Raw genomic sequence first — 25353 nt, 5'->3', positions numbered from 1 at the left:
AAATGGATGCCAGCAAAAGTCAAACCAGAGACAGGCCTAGGAAAACATTTCTTTTTTTTTTTTTTTTTTAGAAGTTGAGGTCAGGTGTTTGATTGACCAACAACCTCTTCCCACCCCTAAGGAGATGCTTGATTAAGGAACAATTGGGCTCCCAGGAAAACTCTAAACTAACCTTCCTCCTAACCCTTTTACCCTAATTTGCAACCATTTAACACCATTCATAAAAACCTGGTAGTTTACCATCCAGCGCAGTCGTGAAGCAGCCATTAGCACTCCAGATATAGTCATCCAGAAACATTTAGAGTTTCCATCCACCTCGGAAAATCTCAACAAGTTTCTACCATTTTTTTTTTCTATCTCTAAACAAATCCATCAAGGTATTGTTTTGGGAGTCATTGCATTAGCATGGCTTTAAGGAACAATTTTCCTATATCAAGAACACCAAACTAGCAGTCTCTCTCTGTGTGTCCTCGATGTCAAACCTCACACCCCCACTTGCGTGTGGGTCTCCTCTCATCGCTTCTTGAAATGCTGGCATATTTGCAGCTTCCTTCCACAGACTTGTTTGTCTAGACAGGTAAATATTGTCTCTCAAAACTGTATCTCCCCCATTCCTCCCTTTAGTTTCCTCTTGACTAGGTTATGAGTTCGTGTGTTCTGCTTGTGTGTTCCTTTCCTTTTTATTATGTTTCAATAAACCCAACTTCCAGTTGAACATCTGACAGTTTTATTTTGAGAGTTTTTTAAGAGAAAATCCTTGTATACATTGGTTGGGATCCTAGTTACCCACCTCTGTTTCTTAAAAGTTAATTTTGCCCAATAAATCAGGAGACTGCCTATTTGAGTAACTCATGTTCTGCTGTTTCCAGAATATGGGACATAGCTATTTTGTGTAAAATAGATTGTATGGCTGTAGATAAGTGGCCTTCCTAGGCTTAAATACTACTCCTCTCACAAACCCTTACAGACTTGGACTTTGCTTGGACAAAATCAGTTGGCTACTGACAACCTGACCTACCTCATGGGACTGTTGTTAAAGGGGAAAAAATCTAAGTATTTTTTTTTGTCCCCATTGGAGAAAATGAGATGGTCTACTACATGAGGTAATATCTGCAGAATTAACTTCATAACAGAAAAATGGTTTTTGGGTAGTTTTCACATGTCTAAATAAAACACGGGAAACATTTTTTATAAATCTCAGCATTAACCTTGGGAGACTAGGTATAACAATCACTAGGCTTTGGGACTTGCAGACCTTGTGATTTTTAAATTTTATTTTCAGTGATTCAAACCATGGAGCATATGGAGACACACAATAAAACAGCAATAGTTACATTTATCCTTCTGGGATTTGGCAATGCTCCTGGATTTCAGATTCTTTTCTTCCTAATTTTCCTAATAATCTACAGTGTGACCATGGCTGGAAACATCATCATCACCATGTTAGTAATCACGGATCATCACCTTCACATCCCCATGTACTTCTTTCTTGGAAACTTGTCCTGTTTGGAGACCTTCTACACTTCAACCCTTCTCCCTAGAATGTTGACCAGTTTCCTGACAGGAGACAGAACCATTTCTGTTGGGGGCTGTTTATCCCAGTTTTACTTTTTTGGCATACTTGGGATTGCTGAATGTTACCTACTAGCATCAATGTCCTATGATCGTTATTTGGCAATATGCAAGCCCCTCCAATATGCAGCTCTCATGAACAAAAGACTCTGCTTTCTGTTGTCAGCTGTATCTTGGCTTTGGGGGATAACAGTTATGACTTTAGTGATAAGTTTGCTATCACAGCTGAAATACTGTGGCCCCCCTGAAATTAATCATTTCTTTTGTGATTTCTCGCCAGTGATTAATTTATCATGCAGTGACACAACTCTGGTGACACTGGTGGGCCTCACATTATCTTTCTTAAATACTGTTCCTTCTTGTCTTCTGACCCTGCTGTCTTACATTTGTATAATTGCCGCCATCATACGAATCCCATCTTCAGCTGGGAGGAAAAAGGCCTTTTCCACCTGTTCTTCCCACCTCATTGTAGTTTCCATATTCTATGGTTCATTGATATTTGTATATGTGTTACCACAGAAAGAAGCTATGAGAGAAGTGGACAAGATCTTCTCAGTCTTCTACACAGTCTTAACTCCTCTAATTAATCCCCTTATCTATAGTTTGAGAAACAAAGAGATAAAAAAAGCTTTAAGGAGAGCTGTAAACAAGTATGGGATTTTCAAGTGACTTGTTGGAGATGGAGAGTAATTAAATCAGTCTCATCTGGAATAAAATCTAGAGGGTAGACCAATTGCAGGCTCCTTTATTAGTTTCAGTTTTATTTATATACTTGAGTTTTCAGCTTTAGTTTTTAGCTATAATAGAATGGAGTAAGAGCAAAAAAAAAAAGTTGTTTCCCAAATCCTCTTTATACTGCTGTTGATTCATCTGTGAACTGGACATAATGATAGTCATAGGAATACATTGCATTTTAGCTTTTTTTAAAAAATAATATTTTATACTTATCTGATAAATATGTATTACTGTTATGAAAACATCAAACACATGGCCAATAAAGAAGATTCCTAAATTGGTAATTGGGATAGCAAATATGTTACTACAGAGTCAAAAAGAAAACTAGCTGTTTGATTTTTATTGTAAACATTTGCAGTTGATTATCCCTGATGGTGTGGCCTAATATGCTAATGAGTGTGTGACCTAATATGCTAATATTAGGGGATGTGGTCTAATATGCTACTGAGTTCCTGCTGGCCCTTTTCTACAAAAAAGCCCTGGGCCATGTGTGTGTGCGTGTGTGTGCCAGGTTAGTCTCTCCCCATATGACTTCAAATAGAAAAACAATTATTTGCATTAATTTTGCTGGCCTGAATCATTGCCCCCCCAGTCGGAATGAAGAGGCAGAAACAGGTATTGGGTTTAAAACCGGGCCGCTTTATTAAACACATAACACTGTAACTGGCAGGGGGTGAAACCTGAACCAGACAAGCCCTGGGGTCAACACCTGGACCCCGCCTTGTCCAAAGGGCGAGCCACCCTGCCCCCAGCACAAGCCCGCCGTATTCAGGTTGTAGCTGAGCGGCCAGGCCTACAGCCATCACCATCTGGGCTGGCATCGATCCCCATGGAAAGATCCAACCAGGTGAGGCTCCCTGTGATCTGCATTCCCCGCACTGAGCCGTGTAGCCCATCTACGGTTCCTGCAGACCACCGCACCAATGGTGCTAGGCCATAGGTGCTCCCCTGGAAAACCCTGTGGCCAAACCTCCTCCAGCCTGCGACCTTAACCATTACCAATAACAAAACTAAACTAACCGGCAGTACAAGGTAGGCAAAAAACACCCCCACAATGGCCAATTGTGTGGAGATGAAAAAATTCCTACCTGGCCCCCAATAAGGCGACCGGCATACGCCTGTACTACCGAAAGGGACGGGTGGGCGGGCAGAGAGCCAAAGGAACTGCGTGCGGAGGGTGCGGGGGCCGGGGCTTATATAGCCCCGGCTCCGCGCCTGCAACGAACACCCGTATGTGGGGTGATGCTGCCCCTCCCTCCTTCCGGGGCGGCAAAGGCGGCCCCCAGCCTGAGCGCCGGCAAGCCGGCTTGGCTGGGAGGGGCCAGACATTGCCCCCCCAGTCGGAATGAAGAGGCAGACACAGGTATTGGGTTTAAAACCGGGCTGCTTTATTAAACACATAACACTGTAACTGGCAGGGGGTGAAACCTGAACCAGACAAGCCCTGGGGTCAACACCTGGACCCCGCCTTGTCCAAAGGGCGAGCCACCCTGCCCCCAGCACAAGCCCGCCGTATTCGGGTTGTAGCTGAGCGGCCAGGCCTACAGCCATCACCATCTGGGCTGGCATCGATCCCCATGGAAAGATCCAACCAGGTGAGGCTCCCTGTGATCTGCATTCCCCGCACTGAGCCGTGTAGCCCATCTACGGTTCCTGCAGACCACCGCACCAATGGTGCTAGGCCATAGGTGCTCCCCTGGAAAACCCTGTGGCCAAACCTCCTCCAGCCACCGCCAATGCCAAGCCTCTGCTTAGGCATTAGCGCCCCACCGGGTGGCCCAGAGCCAACCGAAACCCCCTGCCCTAGCCACTAAAAGGCCCGGTTGCCCAACTCGGAAACACCATCTGGCCGACACCAGTCAGCCTACTAGAACAGCAGGGGCGGGATCCCAGGCCAGCGGTAGCCCCGCACTGAGGCCAGGCTGGGTGCCCCCCGGAGACCGTGTGGCAAAATGGGAAAACTGGAAACCGAGCTGTGCCCGCAGATGAGAACCGCGTCACTCACCACGAGCCCAGCATCTGAAAAGACAAACAGCAGTCAGCATAAACAACAATACAACCCCAAAAAAGCCCCCTACCCGCCAGTAGGTAACCAGAGGGCAATATAATAATAATAATAATAATAATAATAATAATAATAATAATAATAATAATAATAATAATAATAATAATAATAATAACTTTTAATTTCTATCCCGCCCTCCCCGCCAAAGCAGGCTCAGGGCGGCTTACAACATAAAATACATTATACATCAGATTACATAAATTGCAAATAAAATCCAAGTTAAGACAAATTACAAGTTAAAATTTACAAATTACAATGGTGCTAAAACATTCGATCTTCAATAATTCCATAAAATTCAGTAACCAAGAGCAATTTTTTAGAGGCATTTCCTAGTTTATCATTGGTTGAAGGCTAGTTTATAGAGGTGGGTCTTACAGGCCCTGCGGAACTGTTCCAAACTCCGCAGGGCCCGCACCTCTACCGGGAGTTGATTCCACTGCAGTGGAGCAGCAATAGAGAAGGCCCTATCTCGGGTGGCCTTCAATCTGGCCTCCCTTGGCCCAGGGACGGTCAGCTGGTTTTTTCCAGCCGACCGCAATGCTCTTTGGGGCTCATATGGGGAGAGATGGTCCTTCAGGTAGGCAGGTCCTCGGCCATATAGGGCTTTAAAGGTGATAACCAGCACCTTGTAACGAACTCGGTATCCCACTGGCAGCCAGTGCAGTTCGCGCAGCCCCGGCTGTATGTGCTCCCATCTTGGGAGTCCCAACAACAGCCTAGCCGCCGCGTTCTGCACCAGCTGCAGCCGCCGAGTTCGGCACAGGGGCAGCCCCATGTAGAGAGCATTGCAGTAATCCAGTCTCGAGGTGACCGTAGCATGGATCACCGTTGCTAGGTCACGGCGCTCTAGGAAGGGGGCCAACTGCTTCGCCCGTCGGAGATGAAAGAACGCAGACTTGGCAGCGGCCGCTATCTGTGCCTCCATTGATAGTGAAGGCTCCAGAAGAACCCCCAAGCTCTTGACCCTATGTGCCGCTTTCAGCAGCACACCGTCAAAAATCGGCAAGGGGATTTCCCTTCCCAGGGCACCGCGACCCAAGCAAAGGACCTCTGTCTTCGTTGGATTCAACTTCAGCCCGCTCAGTCTGAGCCAACCTGCCACGGCTTGCAATGCTAGGTCCAGGCTTTCTGGGACGGAGTCAGGTCGGCCGTCCATTAATAGATAGAGCTGGGTGTCATCTGCATATTGATGGCACCCAAGCCCAAACCTCCGGGCAATCTGGGCAAGGGGGCGCATGTAGATGTTAAATAACATCGGAGAGAGAACTGCCCCTTGTGGCACCCCACACACTAGGGGGTGCCTCCGGGACAGCTCCCCCCCAATTGCCACCCTTTGTCCCCGTCCATCAAGGAAGGAGGAAAGCCACTGTAAAGCTAACCCCCTTATCCCTGTGTCGGCGAGCCGGCGGGCCAGTAGCTGATGGTCGACCGTATCGAACGCGGCCGACAGATCTAACAACATCAGCACCGCCACGCCGCCTCGATCCAGATGCCGCTGGAGGTCATATAAGTTCGGCCGGCCGCAGACCGCCACCTGCTCATGTGCCAGATGGCGGAGTGCCATCGGGCGGATGGGGGTAGGCCCCTTTACCAGGTGGCTGCTGCCCGCCCCCGCTGCCCCCGGGGGTCTTACCGCCCGGTCTGGATGTAGATCTGCTACAGGCCGAAAGTGCGTGGGCCCCACTGCAGAGCGGGCACTCATGCCGGAACTTACAAGGTTTCCTGGGGCACGCACCCTTAGATGCGAATTCCCAACATAACGGCCGGGACTGGACTGACTGGCCCGAGGTATCGCAGGCCCATGTAGAGCACTGTTGTTGCTGCAACCCCTGCACCAGATGGCCACTGTCAGACCTGTCTCCGGCGTTTGGTTTTGCCGGGGACATCAGCTGTAGCCACAGCTGCTGATTTATTTGATCCCACGGCATCCCTGGATTGACGGCGGCCCTCATACGGAAAGCCTCGTCGTACTGCAGCCAAGCTGCGCCCACGAAGTCCGTATACGCCCTATAAACAACATCTATATACTGAAAAAGGGCCGCCGCCCGAGCCGGCTGCGCTCTCGCGATTACTCCGGCGTAAATCAAAAATCCAGGGAACCAGTTCGCTCAGGACCTATCCACCTTACGACGTTTCAGCTTTTCCTTCTCCTTGTCATCGAGCTCATCTTTACTTTTCTTTTCGAGCTCTCTGAACAGGAGACCGAAAACGTCCACGTACTCGCCACGGAGGATTTTCTCGCGCGTGGCCGCTGTTAAATGATCTCCCAACGGCAGAGAGGTATCGCCGTATGGGAGGATATGAAAGGGGATGTTAGCATATGGGTTGGGGGGGTAAAACCACCCGCTACTCTGATGCCCCAGCTGCTGACCCCCCCACGGCAAAATGCCCGATACGGGCGGGGCTGAAGGGGCCGCGGGCGGTGCCGCAGCACCTGCCAACTGGCCACTAGTGGACAAGACTGGGCAGGGGAGTGGGTTAGTTACATGAAAACCCCAAGCCCAAGGCTGGCCAAGACCCGGCTGCTCCACCACGCCCAGTTGCCCCATACCCAAAGCCGCCCCACTCGGGGCCGCCGGGGGGGGAGGAAGTTGAAAGGGACCCCATGGCCACCCTTGAATTGGCAGAAGAGGGGGCTTACCACCATCACCGGGAAAAACGTCAGCGCCACCAGAGGGCTGCTGCCCGCTACCTCCGGCTGCGCCACTGCTGAACGCCGTACCTGATGGGCCCTCCTCTGGATCTTCCTCCTGGTCCGGTACCTCCGGTGGATCAGGCTCAGGTGGCCCACCCTGCAAAGCAGATAGACGTGCAAGCACTTCTGCCTCAAAAGTCGGGCGCGCCGACCGGACGGAGGCACGGCGACGCCCCTCCCAAATGGGAGCGCCCCTAGACACTCTATCTTGTTCTAAAGCATCCAACTGGCTCATGATAGCGAGCCTCACCCTCTCTCGTTGGCCAGGCACCTCAGCTGGAGTACCTTGCTGACCACGCCCACGGGGTGGGCGGGCTGTTTACCCTTCGACTTGCCCTGGCCTTTGCTTGGAGCCATCCTGCACAAGTCACCAGACAGCAATGAATAATAAAACCAGGCACTGAGGAACCTTCTGAACCACCCACCAACCTGGGGTGTATGTTTCTACCCGAGAGGGGATGGGGTGCACCAATGAAGCGCTCCTAAGAACGCGCAGTCCCAGCCCTGTAGCCTGGGCAAAAGCAGGAGGGGGGGGGGGTCAACCAAGAAGCACCAGCTCACTTTGCCCAAAAGTGCAGGGGAAGAGAGAGGCTGACTGCCTAGAACCAGCCTCAGCACTATCCCCAACCAGCTACCCAGATAAGGTAGGGCCCTAAAGATGGCTAGGACGGCCTGCCTGGAGGAGGGGGGGGTGGAGGGGGGGGAGACTTATTGCTCCAACTAAGGTCCCTCCAAGTCGCCACTCCAAAGCACGCCTCCCACAAATCCCACGTACCCGTTTCGCTGTTTCAGGCCCCTACAAAAGCCCCACAGGTGGCAATGAGCTGCAGCCTTAACTCGCCCACCCCCGCGACCAGCCGGCCGCGTGGGTCCTCAGCCTTCTGCCCGCCCCTGCGAGGGTGATCCCAGTAGCTTCCCCCGGGGCCCAAATATCACTAGCCGCGCGCGCGCTACGCCCAAGCCTCCCGGCCGCTCGCTGTCCCGAAGTGCAAACCACTTGAATTGCGTCTTCTCAGCCTCGCCGGCGCAGGAAAGCCGCTGCTCGCGATCTCGCCGCCGCTTGCGCTATGGAGCCACACGCGCCCACACAGTCCTTTCCCCGGCAGGCCTGAACACCGGCCCGACCAGCACGCGGCTCTCCACCAGAGAGCCAAAGGAACTGCGTGCGGAGGGTGCGGGGGCCGGGGCTTATATAGCCCCGGCTCCGCGCCTGCAACGAACACCCGTATGTGGGGTGATGCTGCCCCTCCCTCCTTCCGGGGCGGCAAAGGCGGCCCCCAGCCTGAGCGCCGGCAAGCCGGCTTGGCTGGGAGGGGCCGGACATTCTCCCTTGGCAGAGCACTGTTTTTTAAGTTGATAATTTTTTATGGCCCACAAATGATGTTATAAATATCCATATGGCCCTTGGCAGAAAACAGGTTCCCCACCCCTGCATTAACTGATGACATTGTTTGCTAAATATGTTTGTGCTGTTATCTTTATTCCAGAATTTAAGCAAAGCTAGATGAACATGAGCTCTGATTGAGGGCAGGCCCAGTTCCGCCTTCATTAGGGTGTCAGGGGAAGTGGAGGAGTGGGGAATCAAACTCAGTTTTCCCAGATAAGAATCTGCACACTTAACCACTGCACCAAACTAGCTCTCTACACCAAACTGACTCTCTAGTATTGTCTACTCTGATTGGAAATGGTTTCTCAGAGTCTCTGGAAGAGGTATTTCTCATTACTTACAACCCTAGCATTGCATTGGATGCCAAGGATTGAAGCAAGACATGTTGACTCCTTTCACAGTGATGAAACAAAGTTTTGGTTTAGCCTAATTTACGTGGTTGTAGGGTCTGGAATTGTAAACAGGTTTATCTTCTTAAAACCAGAAGACAGTTGTTTAACCTACAATACACACACATAGACAGGCTCAATGATGTGTGTTTAGCAAAGAAGGGGCAAGCTCAGACTAGAGGACAACCCTAATATAAACTCCTGCAAGACAGTATGGGGTATAAGGTTGCCAGGTCTAACTTAAAAAATATCTGGGAACTTCGGGGGTGGAGCCAGGAGATTTACTCATTCCTTAAAATAAATTAATACATAAAAATAAAGTAGTGCAGTTCTCCTGAATACAGTCTTCATTTTTTCATTCTCCAGCAGCTGCATGTCCACTAAATAAAAGTGAACACACACACACATGCAAAGCAGCCAAAATAAGCAGGTTGCTAGCTCAAACTTCTTTGATCTCATTTGGGAAAATTACTCACATCGTTGAATGTAATCATCTGCTGTATTCAACCAAGTTCTTCAGACTAACACAAGGTTCTAGTTTGCTCTTTACTCTCTATTTTATTGTGCAAATGACTTCTGAAAGGAATGTAAAACAAACTGAGGGATTGTGCTGATTTATTTTATTTTCTCATAGCTTCACAGCTCACTTGGAAAAGCCCTGTTGTTTTTGCTGGCTGGCCCCACCCCCATTCAGGCTGACTCCTATAGAAATTTAAAGGCAAACACATATTCCAAAAAGCAAGCAGTTCCCAAGCTTCTTCTAGCCTTCAGAGGTGAAAAGGCATTTGGTGGCTGTTGGTGTGGGGCTTCCCTCCACTGGTCAGCTAGCTGGCAGCAGAGAGTAGCCTGCAAAACCCAGGAATCCCCCACTGGGACCTGGGGAATGGCATGCCTAAGGGGGTAGGATTGTTGAGTTCAAGGTCTAGAAGTATTCATATGAAAGTTCCATAGGTATATTAAAAAGCATTCATATGGGATTGTATTCATAGATACCATGATATCTGGAATAAAAGAAAAACATTGTAAAGCAGTTGTGATTGTCATGTATAACAATTAGCTCCTCTGTGATGGCAGCAGCAGCAGCGGTGGTGGTGGAAAATGCCATCAAGATGCAGCTGTATTGTGGTGACCCCAAGTCAAGAGATGAACAGAAATGGTTTGCTGTTGCTTGCATCTGGACCATGGATTTCCTTGGTGATCTACCATTCAAGTACTTACCAGGGCTGACCCTGCTTAGCTTTTGAAATCTGATAGATCAAGCTAGCCTGGGCCACTCAGGTCACAGAGTCTAGCTTCCTAGAAGGATCTAGATAACTCCTCTGTGCAGTCCCCAGGAGCCAGCAGCAAGAGTGAAGTCAGCCTTATGCTGTCTGATTGCACCATTTTATTTCTTGAAATCTGCCTTCAGCCTCAGCAAGAAAGGCAGGCTACAAATGAAATAACTAAATAGATGTAGTTTAGGCAAAGGTGAAAAGAGAATTCCTGAACAACAACAACCCAGATAAGTGTGATTGATTACACTAATATTATGTCCATATGTTAAACAAGAGATGGTTCTTATATAAATCTTTGAACAATGGAACTTCTTGCTCATTAACATACTGTCATGAGGGTGAATGCATTGGTCTTCATGAGAAGAGCAAGATTTGAGCCTATTAGTACTCAAGAAACCAACAAGATTTTAGGGCAATGGGCTTTTAAGGGTCAAAACTCACATAATCATAAACATACTGTTACATTTTGTTATATTTTTTGTGTTGTTATATGTCTATTTTGGGAACAGGTTTTTTTTAAATCAGAGAGATATAAAAAAGAAGGAAGGACTATTTGCTAATTGTCATTAGGTATGAAAAAGAAGAAAGAACTATTTGTTAACTGTCATTAGAGAAATATGAATCTCCCTGTGATCAAGACACTTGCAAGAATTCACTCAAGCAGGTCTCTGGAGAGGCAGCATATACATTTATGAAACAAGGTTTCTTCCAAATAAAAGACTGGAGTATTTTGAAGCCTTAATGAGCATTGCATCATACGTTTTAGAAGGGGATTTGCTAATTGTTCTGAAAAATCTTCTTTAAGATATCAAGAGGTTGCTCTCTGTAGATGATCTGTTGTTCCCTTATATAAAGTCTCTTTTGTGTACTGTACTGGTGAAGAGGCAAGATTTTATTTTTTTCTTCAGGATATCTCTCAAGATAGCTAGACAAATGTGCAACAGCTGTATGGACCTGCATCTCAGTTATTCTTCATTGATGATAGGTGAAAGTTAACATTAAAGGTATTTTATATAAATATTATTTTAATGATACAGCACATGTCTTATTTAAAGATTGCATGAGTCTCAGAAGCTACTGGGAAAACATATATGGCTGGATTCAATTATGGAAATACTGAATAATCTGGGCATGGAGACAAATAATTTAATGTCCTTACTGAAGAAGTTAGTTTGGCTCCATAAGTTACCAGAAATAAATGGTAGTTGAGCAAGTTACCATTTATTTATTTGCTTCTGGTAACTTATGGAGTCAAACTAACCTCTTCAATAAAGACATTAAATTATTTTTCTCCACACCCAGATTATTCAGTATTCTCATCATTGAATCCAGCTTGCTCAACTACCTAAAAAAGAGACCCTTATAATGAACATATGAAGCTGCCTTATACTGAATCAGACCTTTGGTCCATCAAAGTCAGTATTGTCTTCTCAGACTGGCAGCGGCTCTCCAGGGTCTCAAGCTGAGGTTTTTCACACCTATTTGCCTGGACCCTTTTTTTGAGATGCCAGGGATTGAACCTGGGACCTTCTGCTTCCCAAGCAGATGCTCTACCACTGAGCCACCGTCCCTCCCTGCTGGGCAAGATGGAATCATGTCAAAGCTCAAACACATGGGAATTGCAATTGACAATCTATTTTTATCTGATGAATCTTATAATTTTAGATTTATCAAACAGAGAATCTTAGATCTAGAATATCATAAACTGTGTCCTGTCCAATTTTATGCCTGCTGTCCTGCCTCACTTGGACTTGATCAGACGGCCAGGAAAATGGCCAAATATTTACCTGAACTAGATAATCCGCAACATCGGAGAGCTTTTATGCTGGCTAGGATGAATGCATTTCCCTCCAATGTTCTCTATGGGAGATTTCTTCAAGTCCCCTTTAGTGAGAGACATTGCCTATGCGGATCAAGCTCGCCGGATTCCATCCAGCATATTTTATTGAACTGCCAACTGTATACTAATCTCCGGAAGGTTTTGTTAGATAGTCTTTCCTTACCATCCTACATTCAAGAAAATAGGATTGATTGCCGTTTCCTATTAAATGACAACATAATCGATATCACAAAAGCTGTTGCCAAATTCTTGGCTGAAATTGTTAAAAATTATTCTAAGCAGGTTTTATTGTGATCTTAATCTTAGTTTAGCGTTTTATGCTTTGAGCAGACATATCTGATTGTTGTTTGGTTGGCAAGTCTCTGTATATCTCTTTTCGTTATGCCAATAAAGGTGTGATTGGATTGGATTGGAATAAATGTTACCTGCTAGCCATTTTATGGTCCAGAAATAACAATGGATTACAATATCATTATTTGGCGTTGTCATTAAACAATGAGATAGCTTATCATTAGAAGTAATAGCTTCATATTTAAATTTGTAACAAAAAAAAAGTTTTTTGGTGTGGTTTCCTCATGTTCAGATAAAACACACAAGAACATTTTATAAATCTCAACATAAATTGTGGGAGAGAGGCTGTAATAATTTCTAGGCTTTGGCCGTTTTCGCACTAGCGTTTACTCCGGCGTAGCACCCCATTTACCTCCGGATCTCTTCCTGGTTTTCCCACCTGTTGCTCCGGCGCTGCGGTTTGCTCCAGCGCTGCAGGGGTTTCACGCCGGAGTATCTAGATCCACCTCCTTCCGGAGTTTTTGAAAACCTCCGGATCCACACCAGATCCACTCCTCGGAGTTTGCTGTGGGAAATCCATCCACGCCGGATTGACTGCTTTGTGGGCGTCACCCTCTCCCTTTCCGTCCTCCCACCCCATCCACCCCCTTGGCCAATCATCAGCCTTTTGCGGCGCTTCCCCAAAGTGCCGGCACGGCCATTTTTTTTAAACTTCACAGTTTTGCGTAATAGCGATATTTCGAAATTAACAAATAGAAAAAAAAAACCCCTCCTGGAATAGCCTCAATTGCCACTTCAATTGGTTTCGTTAGAATTTTTTATTATTATTATTGACTTTAGTTGCGTTATTTCGCTGTTGCGTTATCTCGATAATGCGAAAACGACCATTGTTGGGGGGGGGGGAATCTAGTGCCGGTGCGGGCCAAAGCGTTCATGTGTGTGTGTTTTAAAAAGGGAATGCCTCCCTCAGCTGTGCCACCAGGATTTCTGGACCTGCACAAAATCGCCATGTATAAAATGGGAAGTTGGAGTCCTGCATTCTTCTCCCTGGCTACATTCCGCTCGGTTAGAAAATAGACGCGAGCTCGCTCTTCACACGCGCCACAGAAGGGGAAGGAGAGAATGGGGTGGGGGGGGGAGCTCTGGCAGCAGGAATCAGTCAGGTCCCCGTTGCAAGCGCCAGCCGGGGAGGGGAAAGAGAGCGGAGGAAATCCCAGCTTCGCCACCCGGGAGGGAGCAAGGCTGGGAAAGGAAGAAGCTGCCACACACACACACACACACACAAACCCCTCGATTTCTCTCTCTTCGTTATTGCGATATTTCGCAACTTCAGAATTTTGGGGGGGGGGGGAATCTAGTGCTAGGATTCTCCACTGTGAATGCTTCTGTTAATACATAAAGGGCTGTGGAGGATTCTACAGCTGCAGCCAATCCATAAGCAGCAGCAGCACACATGATGCGGTTTGTCCACGAAAAGAAGGGGAGGGAATAGCTGTGCCTGCTCGATGTTACGTTAGTACGTTAGTACGTCCTTACGCAACCAGACTTGCGCTTAAAAAAAAAATGATTGACAGGGCATCGAACTCAAGTTGATGCCAGTGGGAAAACGATTTGAGCCGGGGCTTCAGGGAAGGCGACTCCGCAAAGAGTCACTAGTGCGAAAACGAGAAAAATGATCCGGACATAATTGCGCCGCGGAATAAGGGGAGCAAACGCTAAGTGCGAAAACGACCTTTGAGTCTTTTACTTGGAGACCTGATGATGTCATCAAGTATCAATGGGTTGGTCTACTACATGAGGTTATATCTGCACAATTAATTTTGTATCAGAAAAAAAAGTAATTTGGGATGGTTTCCACATGTCCAGATAAAACACATGAAAATACTTTATAAGTCTCAGCATTAACTGTGGAAGAAATGGTAAAAAATGTCTAGGCTTTGGGTCTTGGAGGCCTTATGATTTTCTAATTTCATTTTCAGTGATTCAAAATATGGAGCATATGGAGACAGATAACAAGACAGTAATAACTACATTTATTCTTCTGGGATTTGAGAATGCCCCTGCACTTCAGATTCCTCTCTTCCTGGTTTTCCTAATAATTTACAGTATGACCGTGGCTGGAAATATTATCATCATTGTGTTAGTAATCACAGATCATCACCTTCACATCCCCATGTACTTCTTCCTTGGAAATTTGTCCTGTTTGGAGACCTTCTACACTTCAACCCTTCTTCCCAGGCTTTTGACAAGTTTCCTGACAGGGGACAGAACCATTTCTGTTGAGGGCTGCTATATCCAGCTTTACTGGTTTGGTACACTTGTGATTGCTGAATGCTACCTACTGGCATCAATGTCATATGATCGTTATTTGGCAATATGCAAGCCCCTCCAATATGCAACTCTCATGAACAGAAGAATCTGCCTTCTGTTGTCAGCTGTTTCTTGGCTTTGTGGGATAACAATTATGACTATAATAATGAGTTTGATGTCACAGCTGAAATTCTGTGGCCCTCGTGAAATTGATCATTTATTTTGTGATTCAACACCAGTGATTAATTTATCATGCAGTAAAACAACTGTGGTGACACTAATGATACTCACAGTATCTTTCATAGATACTGTTCCTTCTTGTCTCATGACCCTGCTGTCTTATATTTGTATAATTGCTGCCATCATACGAATCCCTTCTTCAGATGGAAGAAAAAGAGCCTTTTCTACTTGTTCTTCCCACCTCATTGTAGTTTCCATATTTTATGGGTCATTGATATTTGTGTATGCACTACCAAAAAAAGAAGCTCTGAGAGAACTCGACAAGATCTTCTCAGTCTTCTACACAGTCTTAACCCCCCTGATTAATCCACTTGTCTATACTCTAAGAAATAAAGAAGTAAAAAAAGCTTTAGGGAGGTCTATAAATAAGTTTGAGATTTCTAAGTGGTTTGTTAGAGATGGAGAATAATTAGATCAAACTGGTGTAGAATGAAATCTACAGCATGGACCAATTTTAGGCTCCTGTAATATTTTCTATTCTATTTATATATTTGAGTTTTCAGCTTTAGTAGCGAAGTCATAATGGAATGCAGTAAAAGCCAAAAAAAAAAAAAAAAAATCCTATTTCTTCCCAAATTCTTTTTATGCCGATCTTGATTCATCCGTGAATTAACTGTCAACACAATGATAGTAGTAGGACTATGTGGTGAGCATTTGAGATACTCTCCCCCCACCATTTTTTTTAATAATTTTGAGATAAATATTTGTCTTTGATTACTGGAGCACATGGTCTCATGCCCATAAGGTTTGTTCTTTATTTTTTTATATTCCTGCACCAAAATCTCTGCCTTCCTTTGCTTTTTATCTAACTAACCCAAATTATTTTAAAACTTTCTCACTACGTATGTTGATTGCACAGGCCACTCCTGTTATGAAGACAAGGTTAAGAAAGTTTCCTTATTCAGGCCAGCTTTGTGATTATTCTCAAGCAAAAATTGGTACTTTATTTTAATGGAGTGTCCTCTTATATTAGACTTAGAAATAGGGTTTTTCCCCCACACAGTAGCTAGGGTTTTTTTTTTATCTGTCTCACCCTAAACTAGTTTTGCTGCTTTTAGCTGGCAGATTCCATAGCCTTACCCTTCATGTTACAATTTTTTTTCCACGTCTATAGTGTTGTGTCCAGATAATGCTACTTAACAGATGGTTTTTTGATTGCTCAAGACTTTTAGTCAAGGAATTTTAATAAGATTAAAGGAAAGGAACATATTTATTACTGGTGTTAAAACATCAGACAAATAAAGAAGATTCATAAAATGGTTTTAGGGATAGCAAATATGTTACTCTCTAGTCAAAATGAAAATAGCTGATGCTTGATTTTACTGCAAAAATTGTGATTTGTGAACACGAAAAAGGTTGCAAATTAGAGATGGGCGAGTCAGGAAAAATGGTGTTTTGTGTTGGTTCATGGTTTGTTTGATTGTCCAAACTGATTCATGGTTTGTTTGGTTCAGGAGGTGTAGTTTGGTGAGTTAGAGATACGAAATTTTTCCAGGAATCTTCAGCAGATTCTCCTCCATCCACCCTCCAAGTATGGCAAAGTTTGGGTTTGGAATGTCGGCAATTTAGCCCCCCGCCCCCAGTAGCCCCCAGGAAAGCTTGGCTTCAGCTCTCACAGCAACTAACTCTTCTCTATTGCTGCTGCAAAGTGAAAGTAGCTGAGTCAGGGTGTCAGCTTCCACAGAGCAGAATGGGAGCTCCATGATTGGCTCCCAGAGCTGCTAGTCAAACTATGGTCAACTGCTATGGGTATTTCTAGGGCTTCCTGAAGTCTACCCCCCTGCATTCCTTAGGAATTGATTGAATCAGTGCCAGGCTGTCTGAAAAAATGAACCGCAAAAATGAACCAAATGAACCACCAAACCAGTTCAAAAGGAACCATGAATTGGCCCAATTCATGGTTCATTTTTCAGTTTGTTCCCATTCCTATTGCAAATCCCTAAGTATTGATCATAAACAATGGCAGTCAATATTGAACATTCTCTACCTGGGCCATCAAAGAATGTTTTATTTCCGGCATTAATTACTTTAATGTAAAAATTGTATTTTTTTTTATCACAGTGAAGGTAAGCAGTGGGGTGCCGCAGGGCTCAGTACTGGGTCCCATGCTCTTTAACTTGTTCATTAATGATCTGGACTTGGGAGTAAGCAGTGAAGTGGCCAAGTTTGCAGATGACACTAAATTGTTCAGGGTGGTGAGAACCAGAGAGGATTGTGAGGCACTCCAAAGGGATCTGTTGAGGCTGGGTGAGTGGGCATCAATGTGGCAGATGATGTTCATTGTGGCCATGTGTAAAGTAATGCACATTAGGGCCAAGAATCCCAGCTACAAATACAAGTTGATGGGGTGTGAACTGGCAGAGACTGACCAAGAGAGAGATCTTGGGGTCATGCTAGATAACTCACTGAAAATGTCAAGACAGTGTGTGATTGCAATAAAAAAGGCCAACACCATGCTGGGAATTATTAGGAAGGGAATTGAAAATAAATCAGCCAGTATCATGATGCTCCTGTATAAGAAGAAGATGATATTGGATTTATATCCCGCCCTCCACTCCGAAGAGTCTCAGAGTGGCTCACAATCTCCTTTACCTTCCTCCCCCACAACAGACACCCTGTGAGGTGGGTGGGGCTGGAGAAGGCTCTCACAGCAGCTGCCCTTTCAAGGACAACCTCTGCCAGAGCTATGGCTGACCCAAGGCCATGCTAGCAGGTGCAAGTGGAGGAGTGGGGAATCAAACCTGGTTCTCCCAGATAAGAGTCTGCACACTTAACCACTACACCAAACTGGCTCTCCAGTTTCACCAAACTGAAATGCGGTACCAGCATCCTATAAATCGATGGTGCGGCCTCATTTGGAAAACTGTGTACAATTATGGTCACTGCATCACAAAAAGGCTCACCAACCTCGCCAGCCAAGAGAAGGAAAACTCTAACATAAAACCTGGGCAGATAGAGCTCGTTAATGTAACACCTACCACCTGGAGGACTTGCTGCCGGCGTCCCCACTTACTGGGTCACGGCAGATGACCCCAAGGTGAAAGGGTGGAGCCAGTACCGCGCACACTGTGCTTCACCTAAAAATTCCTCTGCGCAGGCCTGAAGGGCATATCCACATCCACAACCCACAACACACCAAGTCCTGCAGCGATGGGCAAGGGGCGAAACGGCAGGTGGAAGATGCCACTGGAAGCCGCAGTCCCGATCCTGCATGTAGGCGGTTCAGGGTATTGGTCACCTGATGCTGACACGGAGACGAAAGCATTTTTCGGCAGCACCCTGAACGACCAAGGAGCCTTATCTAGGGACAGCACTGCTTGCTCCACATGGAGAGGGGCCTAGAAAAGGTGGCCTAAACAAAGCTCGTCTCCCCCACCCCAGTTGGCTAGCCGCGGTCAACGGGTATCCTTCCTTGCGGTCAAAAAATAACAACAAAGAAAAGGCATGCACCTGCCTCACAAAGTGTGCAAACACTAAAGCTTGCGTGTTCGAACATCAGAACCATGCTTGACACAGTAGACAGTGGTCACCCTGAACGACGCTCTGCTCTAGTTGCCCACGAACTTCTCAGGTTGAATATTGACATAGCAGCTCTCAGTGAGGTCCGTTTCCCTGAGGAAGGTAGTCTTCAAGAACACGGTGCTGGCTATACCCTCTACTGGTCGGGTAAGTCAAAGGCTGAGAGCTGCCTTTCTGGTGTTGGCTTCATGGTCAGGAACTCCATTGCCTCCAAACTTGAAAACCTGCCAACAGGTCACTCAGATCACATCATGTCCATGCGCCTCCCACTTCAAAACAAGCAGCATGCAACACGCTTCAGTGTGTAGGCCCCAACCCTTCAAGCAGATCCTGCAGAAAAGAACAAGTTCTATGCTGATCTACGCAACCTCGTACGGAAGACCCCTACAGAGGACAAGGTGATCATCCATGGCGACTTCAATGCCAGAGTAGGTAAAGACTCAGAAGCCTGGAAAGGAGTACTTGGCAAACACGGCATTGGCAACTGCAATGATAACGGGAGCCTCCTACTAGAATTCTGCACGGAGCACCAGCTCACCATCACTAACACTATCTTTCAGCAGAAGAACAGCCTGGAGACAACCTGGATGCACCCACGGTCCAAGCACTGGCACCTTATCGACTACATTCTGGTGCGCCAGAGAGACCTTCGAGATGTCTTACGCACCTGAGTAATGCCCAGTGCGGAATGTCATACGGATCATCGTCTTGTACGCTGCAATCTCCGTCTTCGCTTTAAACCCACACCCAGGAGAGGAGGTATCCCTCGGAGAAAGCTTCAGGTTGGCAGCCTTCAGTCAGCCGAAGTTAAAGCTGCCTTCCAGGCAAAACTCCAGTCAAGAATTGAGGACTCCAGTTGCCCCACAGACCCTTCTCCAGAAGCACGCTGGGAACACCTAAAAACTACCGTCCTGTTGATCTCTGAAGAAGTCCTCGGGTTCTCCACAAGGAAGAACAAGGACTGGTTTGACGAGAACAATCAAGAGATCCAAGAATTACTAGCGAAAAAGAGATCTGCCTACCAAGCACATCTTGCTCAGCCCTCCTGTCCCGGGAAAAAAGCAATCTTTCGTGCTGCATGTAGCAACCTCCAGCGCAAGCTTCGAGACATTCAGAATGAGTGGTGGACCAAGTTTGCAGAGAAAACCCAACTGTGTGCAGACACTGGTGATTTAAGAGGGTTCTACGAAGCCCTGAAGGCAGTATATGGCCCATCGTATCAGGCTCAGAGTCCCTTGCGTAGTGCAGACGGCCAAGTGCTCCTCACAGACAAGGCATCCATACTGAACCGGTGGTCAGAGTATTTTCAGGTTCTCTTCAGTGCCAACCGCGTAGTTCAAGATTCAGGAATTCACCTCACCCCACTTCAACCAGTGAAAACAGAGTTGAATGAGATCCCCACCCTAGAAGAGACTGTTAAAGCCATCAAGCAACTGAAAAGTGGCAAGGCAGCGGGAGTTGATGGAATCCCACCAGAGATCTGGAAGCATGGGGGCACAGTACTACATAGCGCACTTCACAAAGTACTTGTCACCTGCTGGGAACAAGGCAAACTACCACAGGACTTTTGCGATGCAATCAACATCACTCTACACAAGAACAAAGGGGAAAAGTCAGACTGCTCCAACTACCGGGGGATAACGCTGCTCTCCATCGCAGGCAAAATCCTTGCCAGAATACTCCTGAACATACTGGTGCCCACCATTGCAGAAGAACTCCTCCCAGAGAGCCAGTGCGGCTTCAGAGCTAACAGGAGCACCACCGACATGGTATTTGTTCTCAGGCAGCTCCAAGAGAAATGCAGGGGACAGAACAAGGGTCTATATGTGACTTTTGTCGACCTTACCAAAGCTTTCGATACCGTTAACAGGAAAGGCCTGTGGCAAATCTTGGAACGTTTAGGATGTCCCCCAAGGTTCCTCAGCATGATCATCCAGCTACATGAAGACCAGAGAGGCCAAGTCAGACACTGCAACGACCTCTCGGAGACCTTCCCAATAGGCACAGGTGTAAAGCAAGGCTGCGTTCTTGCGCCAACTCTCTTTACGATCTTCTTTAGCATGATGCTTCAAAGAGCCGCAGTAGATCTAGATGATGACGATGGTGTCTAGATCCGCTATTGCACCGATGGCATCCTGTTCAACCTGAGGCGACTAAAGGCTCACTCCAAGACAATGGAAAAACTTATCCGAGAGCTACTGTTTGCTGATGATGCTGCACTCGTCTCCCACTCGGTATCAGCTCTGCAGCATATGACGTCCTGCTTTGCAGAGGCTGCCAAGCTATTCGGCCTAGAAGTTAGTCTGAAGAAGACAGAAGTTCTCCACCAGCCTGCACCCCAGGAAGATTATCACCCTCCCTGCATCACTGTGGGTGAGTCAGTTCTGAAGACAGTCCAGCAGTTCAGCTACCTGGGTTGCATCATCTCCTCAGATGCCAAGATCGACAAGGAGATTGACAACAGGCTGGCAAAGGCAAACCGTGCATTTGGTCGACTGCACAAAAGAGTGTGGAGCAACAAGCATCTGAAAAAAGGCACAAAGATCAATGTTTACAAAGCGGTTGTGATGACAACCCTCATCTACGGCTCCGAATCGTGGGTTTTATACTGTCATCACCTGCGACTCCTTGAGCGCTTTCATCAGCGCTGCCTTCGCACCATCCTCAACATCCACTGGAGTGACTTTGTGACCAACACTGAAGTCCTCAAGAGGTCGGAGGTTACAAGCATCGAGGCACTGCTGTTGAAGTCGCAGCTGCGCTGGGCAGGGCATATTTCTAGGATGGAAAACCACCGCCTTCCCAAGATTCCTCTGTATGGCAAACTTTCCACCGGCCATCGAAATAGAGGGGCACCAAAGAAGAGGTACAAGGACTCCTTGAAGAAATCCCTTGGCACCTGTCGCATCAACCATCACCAGTGGTCTGACCTAGCCTCAGATCGCAAAGCAAGGAGGCACACCATCCACAAGGCTGTCTCTTCCTTTGAGAACACACGCATAGCTGGTCTTGAGGACAAAAGGAGATTGAGGAAGAATCACACTGCTACATTACCAACCCCAAATCAGACTTTTCCCCGCAGCCACTGTGGCCGGATCTGCCTGTCCCGCAATGGTCTTGTCAGCCACCAGTGAGCCTGCAGCAGACGTGGACTACTGCACCCTTCTTAAATCTTCGTTCGCGAAGTCAAGCCGAGAGACCTCAAAAAGGATATTATAACATTGGAAAAAGTCCAGAATAGGGCACCTAGAATGATAAAAGGTTTGAAACACTTTTCCTATGAAGAAAGGTTAAAACGCTTGGGGCTCTTTAGCTTGGAGAAACATCGACTGCGGGGTGATATGATAGAGGTTTACAAGATTATGTACCTTTCTCTCTTTCTCACAATACAAGAACTTATGGGCATTCAATGAAATTGCTGAGCAAAAATGGATGATAGGAAGTACTTCTTCACCCAAAGGGTGATTAACATATGGAATCCACTGCCACAGGAGGTGGTGGCGGCTACAAGCATAGCCAGCTTTAAGAGGAGATTGGATAAAAATATGGAGAAGTCCATATGTGTGTGTGTGTGTGTGTATTTATGTGTGTGTGTGTGTATATATATATATATATATATATATATATATATATATATATATATATATATATATATATACAGACACACACATATATTGGCCACTGTGTGACACAGAGTGTTGGACTGAATGGGCCATAGGGCTGATCCAACATGGCTTCTCTTATATTCTTATCCCCAATAAATTATTATGTGCACACAGAGCAGCCAAAACAGGGGAAATCATTCTCACCCTTGGAAAGTTTCTGGTTGGGTTAGGGTTGAGAAGACAGTGTGGAGAGAAGGCAAAAGCCCTTCCTCCCACTAAGTCAAAGTTCTTCTGCTCAATCAAGCTCTCCTTTATTTTTTAACAGACAATTCCTACAGCTGCTTGTGGCTATGGGGGAAGACTCTATAGATCATTGCAATGTCTGGTTAGATAGGGGGATAAAGCAGGCAGAAATAGCTCTGCACTTGATGAAAACATCTTCTGCCTAATTGAGTAGGAAGTGACTTGTGTTTTCCCTCCATATTTATATTCAAAGTAACAACCCTATGTGGTAGTTAGGCTAAAAACATCACACCTGGCCAAATGTCACATTGTGAACTCCAGTGGCATAGCAGAGCTTCAAACCTGCATCTCCCTGACAATTAAAGAAGATATTGAAGAAGATATTGGATTTATATCCCGCCCTCCACTCCGAAGAGTCTCAGAGCGGCTCGCAATCTCCTTTACCTTCCTCCGCCACAACAGACACCCTGTGAGGTGGGTGGGGCTGGAGAGGGCTCTCACAGCAGCTGCCCTTTCAAGGACAACTCCTGCGAGAGCCATGGTTGACCCAAGGCCATTCCAGCAGCTGTAAGTGGAGGAGTGGGGAATCAAACCTGGTTCTCCCAGATAAGAGTCCGCACACTTAAACACTATACCAAACTGGCTCTCCACTACACCAAACTGGCTCTAAACAACACCAAACTGGCTCTAAACAACACCACACTGTAAATGTCAGAATGTCCCAAATAGCCAGAAGCCCAAAGCATCTAAAAAATTCAAAAACAGTTGCATTTATGCATAATTAAATGAAAGCAACATACTGATGACATATTTAAAATCTCTGGATTTTTTCCTAGTCCGAGATGTCAAAAAACCTTGAGGAAAAAGACAGAATCATATAGCTATGGGTATTAAAATTCTGGGGATCCAAACAGGTCTTCCAACAGCACCATTTTCTGACTAACCAAATTAGAATAGAAAAACCAGAACACGGTATCCTACTACATCTAGCTGCACTTAAAAAAAATAATAATAGTACTGTACTGGAAACTGTGAAGAAGAATGAAGTGTCAACAAGATGTACTCCTTTGACCTTTTCTAGTGAAGATCATCAGTCATCAGTCAGTTCCATCATCTGGTTTAAAAAAATGAAATGAAGTGTATCCAAACAACTGAAGTGTATCCATCCCAACCTCCACAGCAATCTTCTATAAGAATAGAATGGATATGTGGGAGTAGTCAGATCATCTGTGAATTTTAGATACTGACATTTTGCAGGATATCCTGAAACATAAGAATATAAGAGAAGCCATATTGGATCGGGCCAATGGCCCATCCAGTACAACACTCTGTATCACACAGTGGCCAAACCTAAGCGTAATCAGAATGTCTACCAGAAGGGCCAGAACTCTAGAAGCCCTCCCACGGTTCCTCCCAAGAACATAGAATACAGAGCATCACTGTCCCAAATGTCTAATAGCCACTGATGAAGAATTTCTCCATATTTTCAGTCAATTCCGCTTGAAGCTGTGTATACTTGCAGCTGCCACCACTTCCTATGGCAGTGAATTTCCATGTTAATGTCTCTATGGGTGAAGTGCATCCTTTTATTTTTTCTAAGCCTACTGATCATTAATTTCATTAAGTGCCCACAAGTTTTTATATTCTGTGGAAGGGAGAAAAATACTTCTTTCTCTGCCTTCTCTATCCTGTGCATAATTTTGTAAACCTCTGTCCTGTCACCTCTCAGTTATCATTTCTGCAAGCTAAAGATCCCTAACTCCTTTAACCTTTCACTTATAGTAGCAAACTCCAGGCCTTTTTTTGATCAGGAATGCACAAGAACACAGTTCCAGATGGCTTGGTGTCAGGGGGTGTGGCCTAATATGCAAATTAATTCCTGCTGGACTTTTCCTACAAAATGTCCTATGTGAAGCAATGGTGACATCAGGGGGTGTGGCCTAATATGCAAACTAGTTCCTGCTGGGCTTTTTCTACCAGAAAAGCCCTGGCAAGCTCTGATCTGTAGGGCCATGAAGCTGATACCACATTTTATTCTTCTTTTTCTGTTCAAACACTGCCTTATTCTCTACACTCTGAGTGTTGCCCTTCTGGGTATGGCAAAATAGAACAGGAGGGGAAACTATTCTGCTGCTATAATTGCACTCAGTGTCTAGAAAGGATGATATCAAACAAATTAGGTAAACAAAACTCAAATTAGGTAAACAAAACAAAACTCATCTTATAGACAGAAGGGTTCTTTTTGTTTGTTTCCTTTAAACACACACACACTTAATGTAATCTTAGAGTAGGGAGGAATGTGGATCCAGGAGGTTGGATAATCCTTCCCTAGGACAGAAAATAATTCAGTTCCCACCATCCCCAGTTAACAGACTCAGGTAGTAGATGATGTGAAAGATCTATGCCTGAGACGATGGAGAGCCATTTCCCCTCACAGTTTTATTTAGATATGGAACTTCATTGACCAATGGTCTCACTCTTTATAAGGCAGCCTTAAGTGAACTAAAAGGTACATGAACAGCACACGACAATAAGTCAGGGGTCAGGAAGAGGGCAAGACAGATTCCATGCTAGAATCATGAGACATGGGACAGGAAGCAAGCTGGACATGAGGAGGCTTTCTGTAGGGGGAAGAAGCATAAGTCTGCAGCATGGAGGAATCCTCTCCACCACTGAGTGTCTTTGACTCACTGTCCTCTCCGGTGTATAAACAAAAAAGGCAGGAATCACAGGTCTCTTGTTCTCTACACATACACATAGCAGCAGAGAAAGCCAAAATACATAAAAATGGCAGCAGTATAGAGAGCTATGACCCAGTGAGTGAAACTGTGTAACAGACATGAAGGTCCTGAACCATGCCTCTAAATGGTTTTGGATTTATACCTCTAAAAATCTCTGTAATATTAATTTTATTTTGGATTTTAATTATTTTGGGTGGCATACATATATGCAATTGATATTTTCCATTTATATTTAATGATGCAGGTCAACAGTCGAACACCCTGTGTCACACAGTGGCTAAAACCCAGGTGCCGTCAGGAGGTTCACCAGCAGGGCTAAGACTATTTGTTCATTATCACTGGGGAAATAAGAATCTCCCTGTGATTAAGACACTTCACTTACAAGAACTCACTTAAGGAGGTCTCTGGAGAGATGTCATATATATTTTGAAACAAGGGTACAAAATA

The 25353-nt window shown here is 45.8% G+C and overlaps 2 protein-coding genes across 2 annotated transcripts; both read left to right on the top strand.

The window, feature by feature from the left end:
- The first annotated feature begins 1293 nt into the window (after positions 1–1293).
- Positions 1294–2241, top strand: LOC132583512 (olfactory receptor 6N1-like). The gene has a single exon (XM_060255141.1). It carries the CDS (start codon positions 1294–1296, stop codon positions 2239–2241), a length of 948 nt encoding a protein of 315 aa, XP_060111124.1.
- Positions 2242–14238: 11997 nt separating this feature from the next.
- On the top strand, positions 14239–15207 carry LOC132583511 (olfactory receptor 6F1-like). Its single transcript, XM_060255140.1, has one exon. It carries the CDS (start codon positions 14239–14241, stop codon positions 15205–15207), a length of 969 nt encoding a protein of 322 aa, XP_060111123.1.
- The last annotated feature ends 10146 nt before the right edge of the window (positions 15208–25353 follow it).

The sequence above is a fragment of the Heteronotia binoei genome, chromosome 15 (genome assembly GCF_032191835.1).
Source record: "Heteronotia binoei isolate CCM8104 ecotype False Entrance Well chromosome 15, APGP_CSIRO_Hbin_v1, whole genome shotgun sequence".
In the NCBI taxonomy this organism is placed as follows: domain Eukaryota; kingdom Metazoa; phylum Chordata; class Lepidosauria; order Squamata; family Gekkonidae; genus Heteronotia; species Heteronotia binoei.
This window is presented reverse-complemented; position numbering and strand designations above follow the sequence as displayed.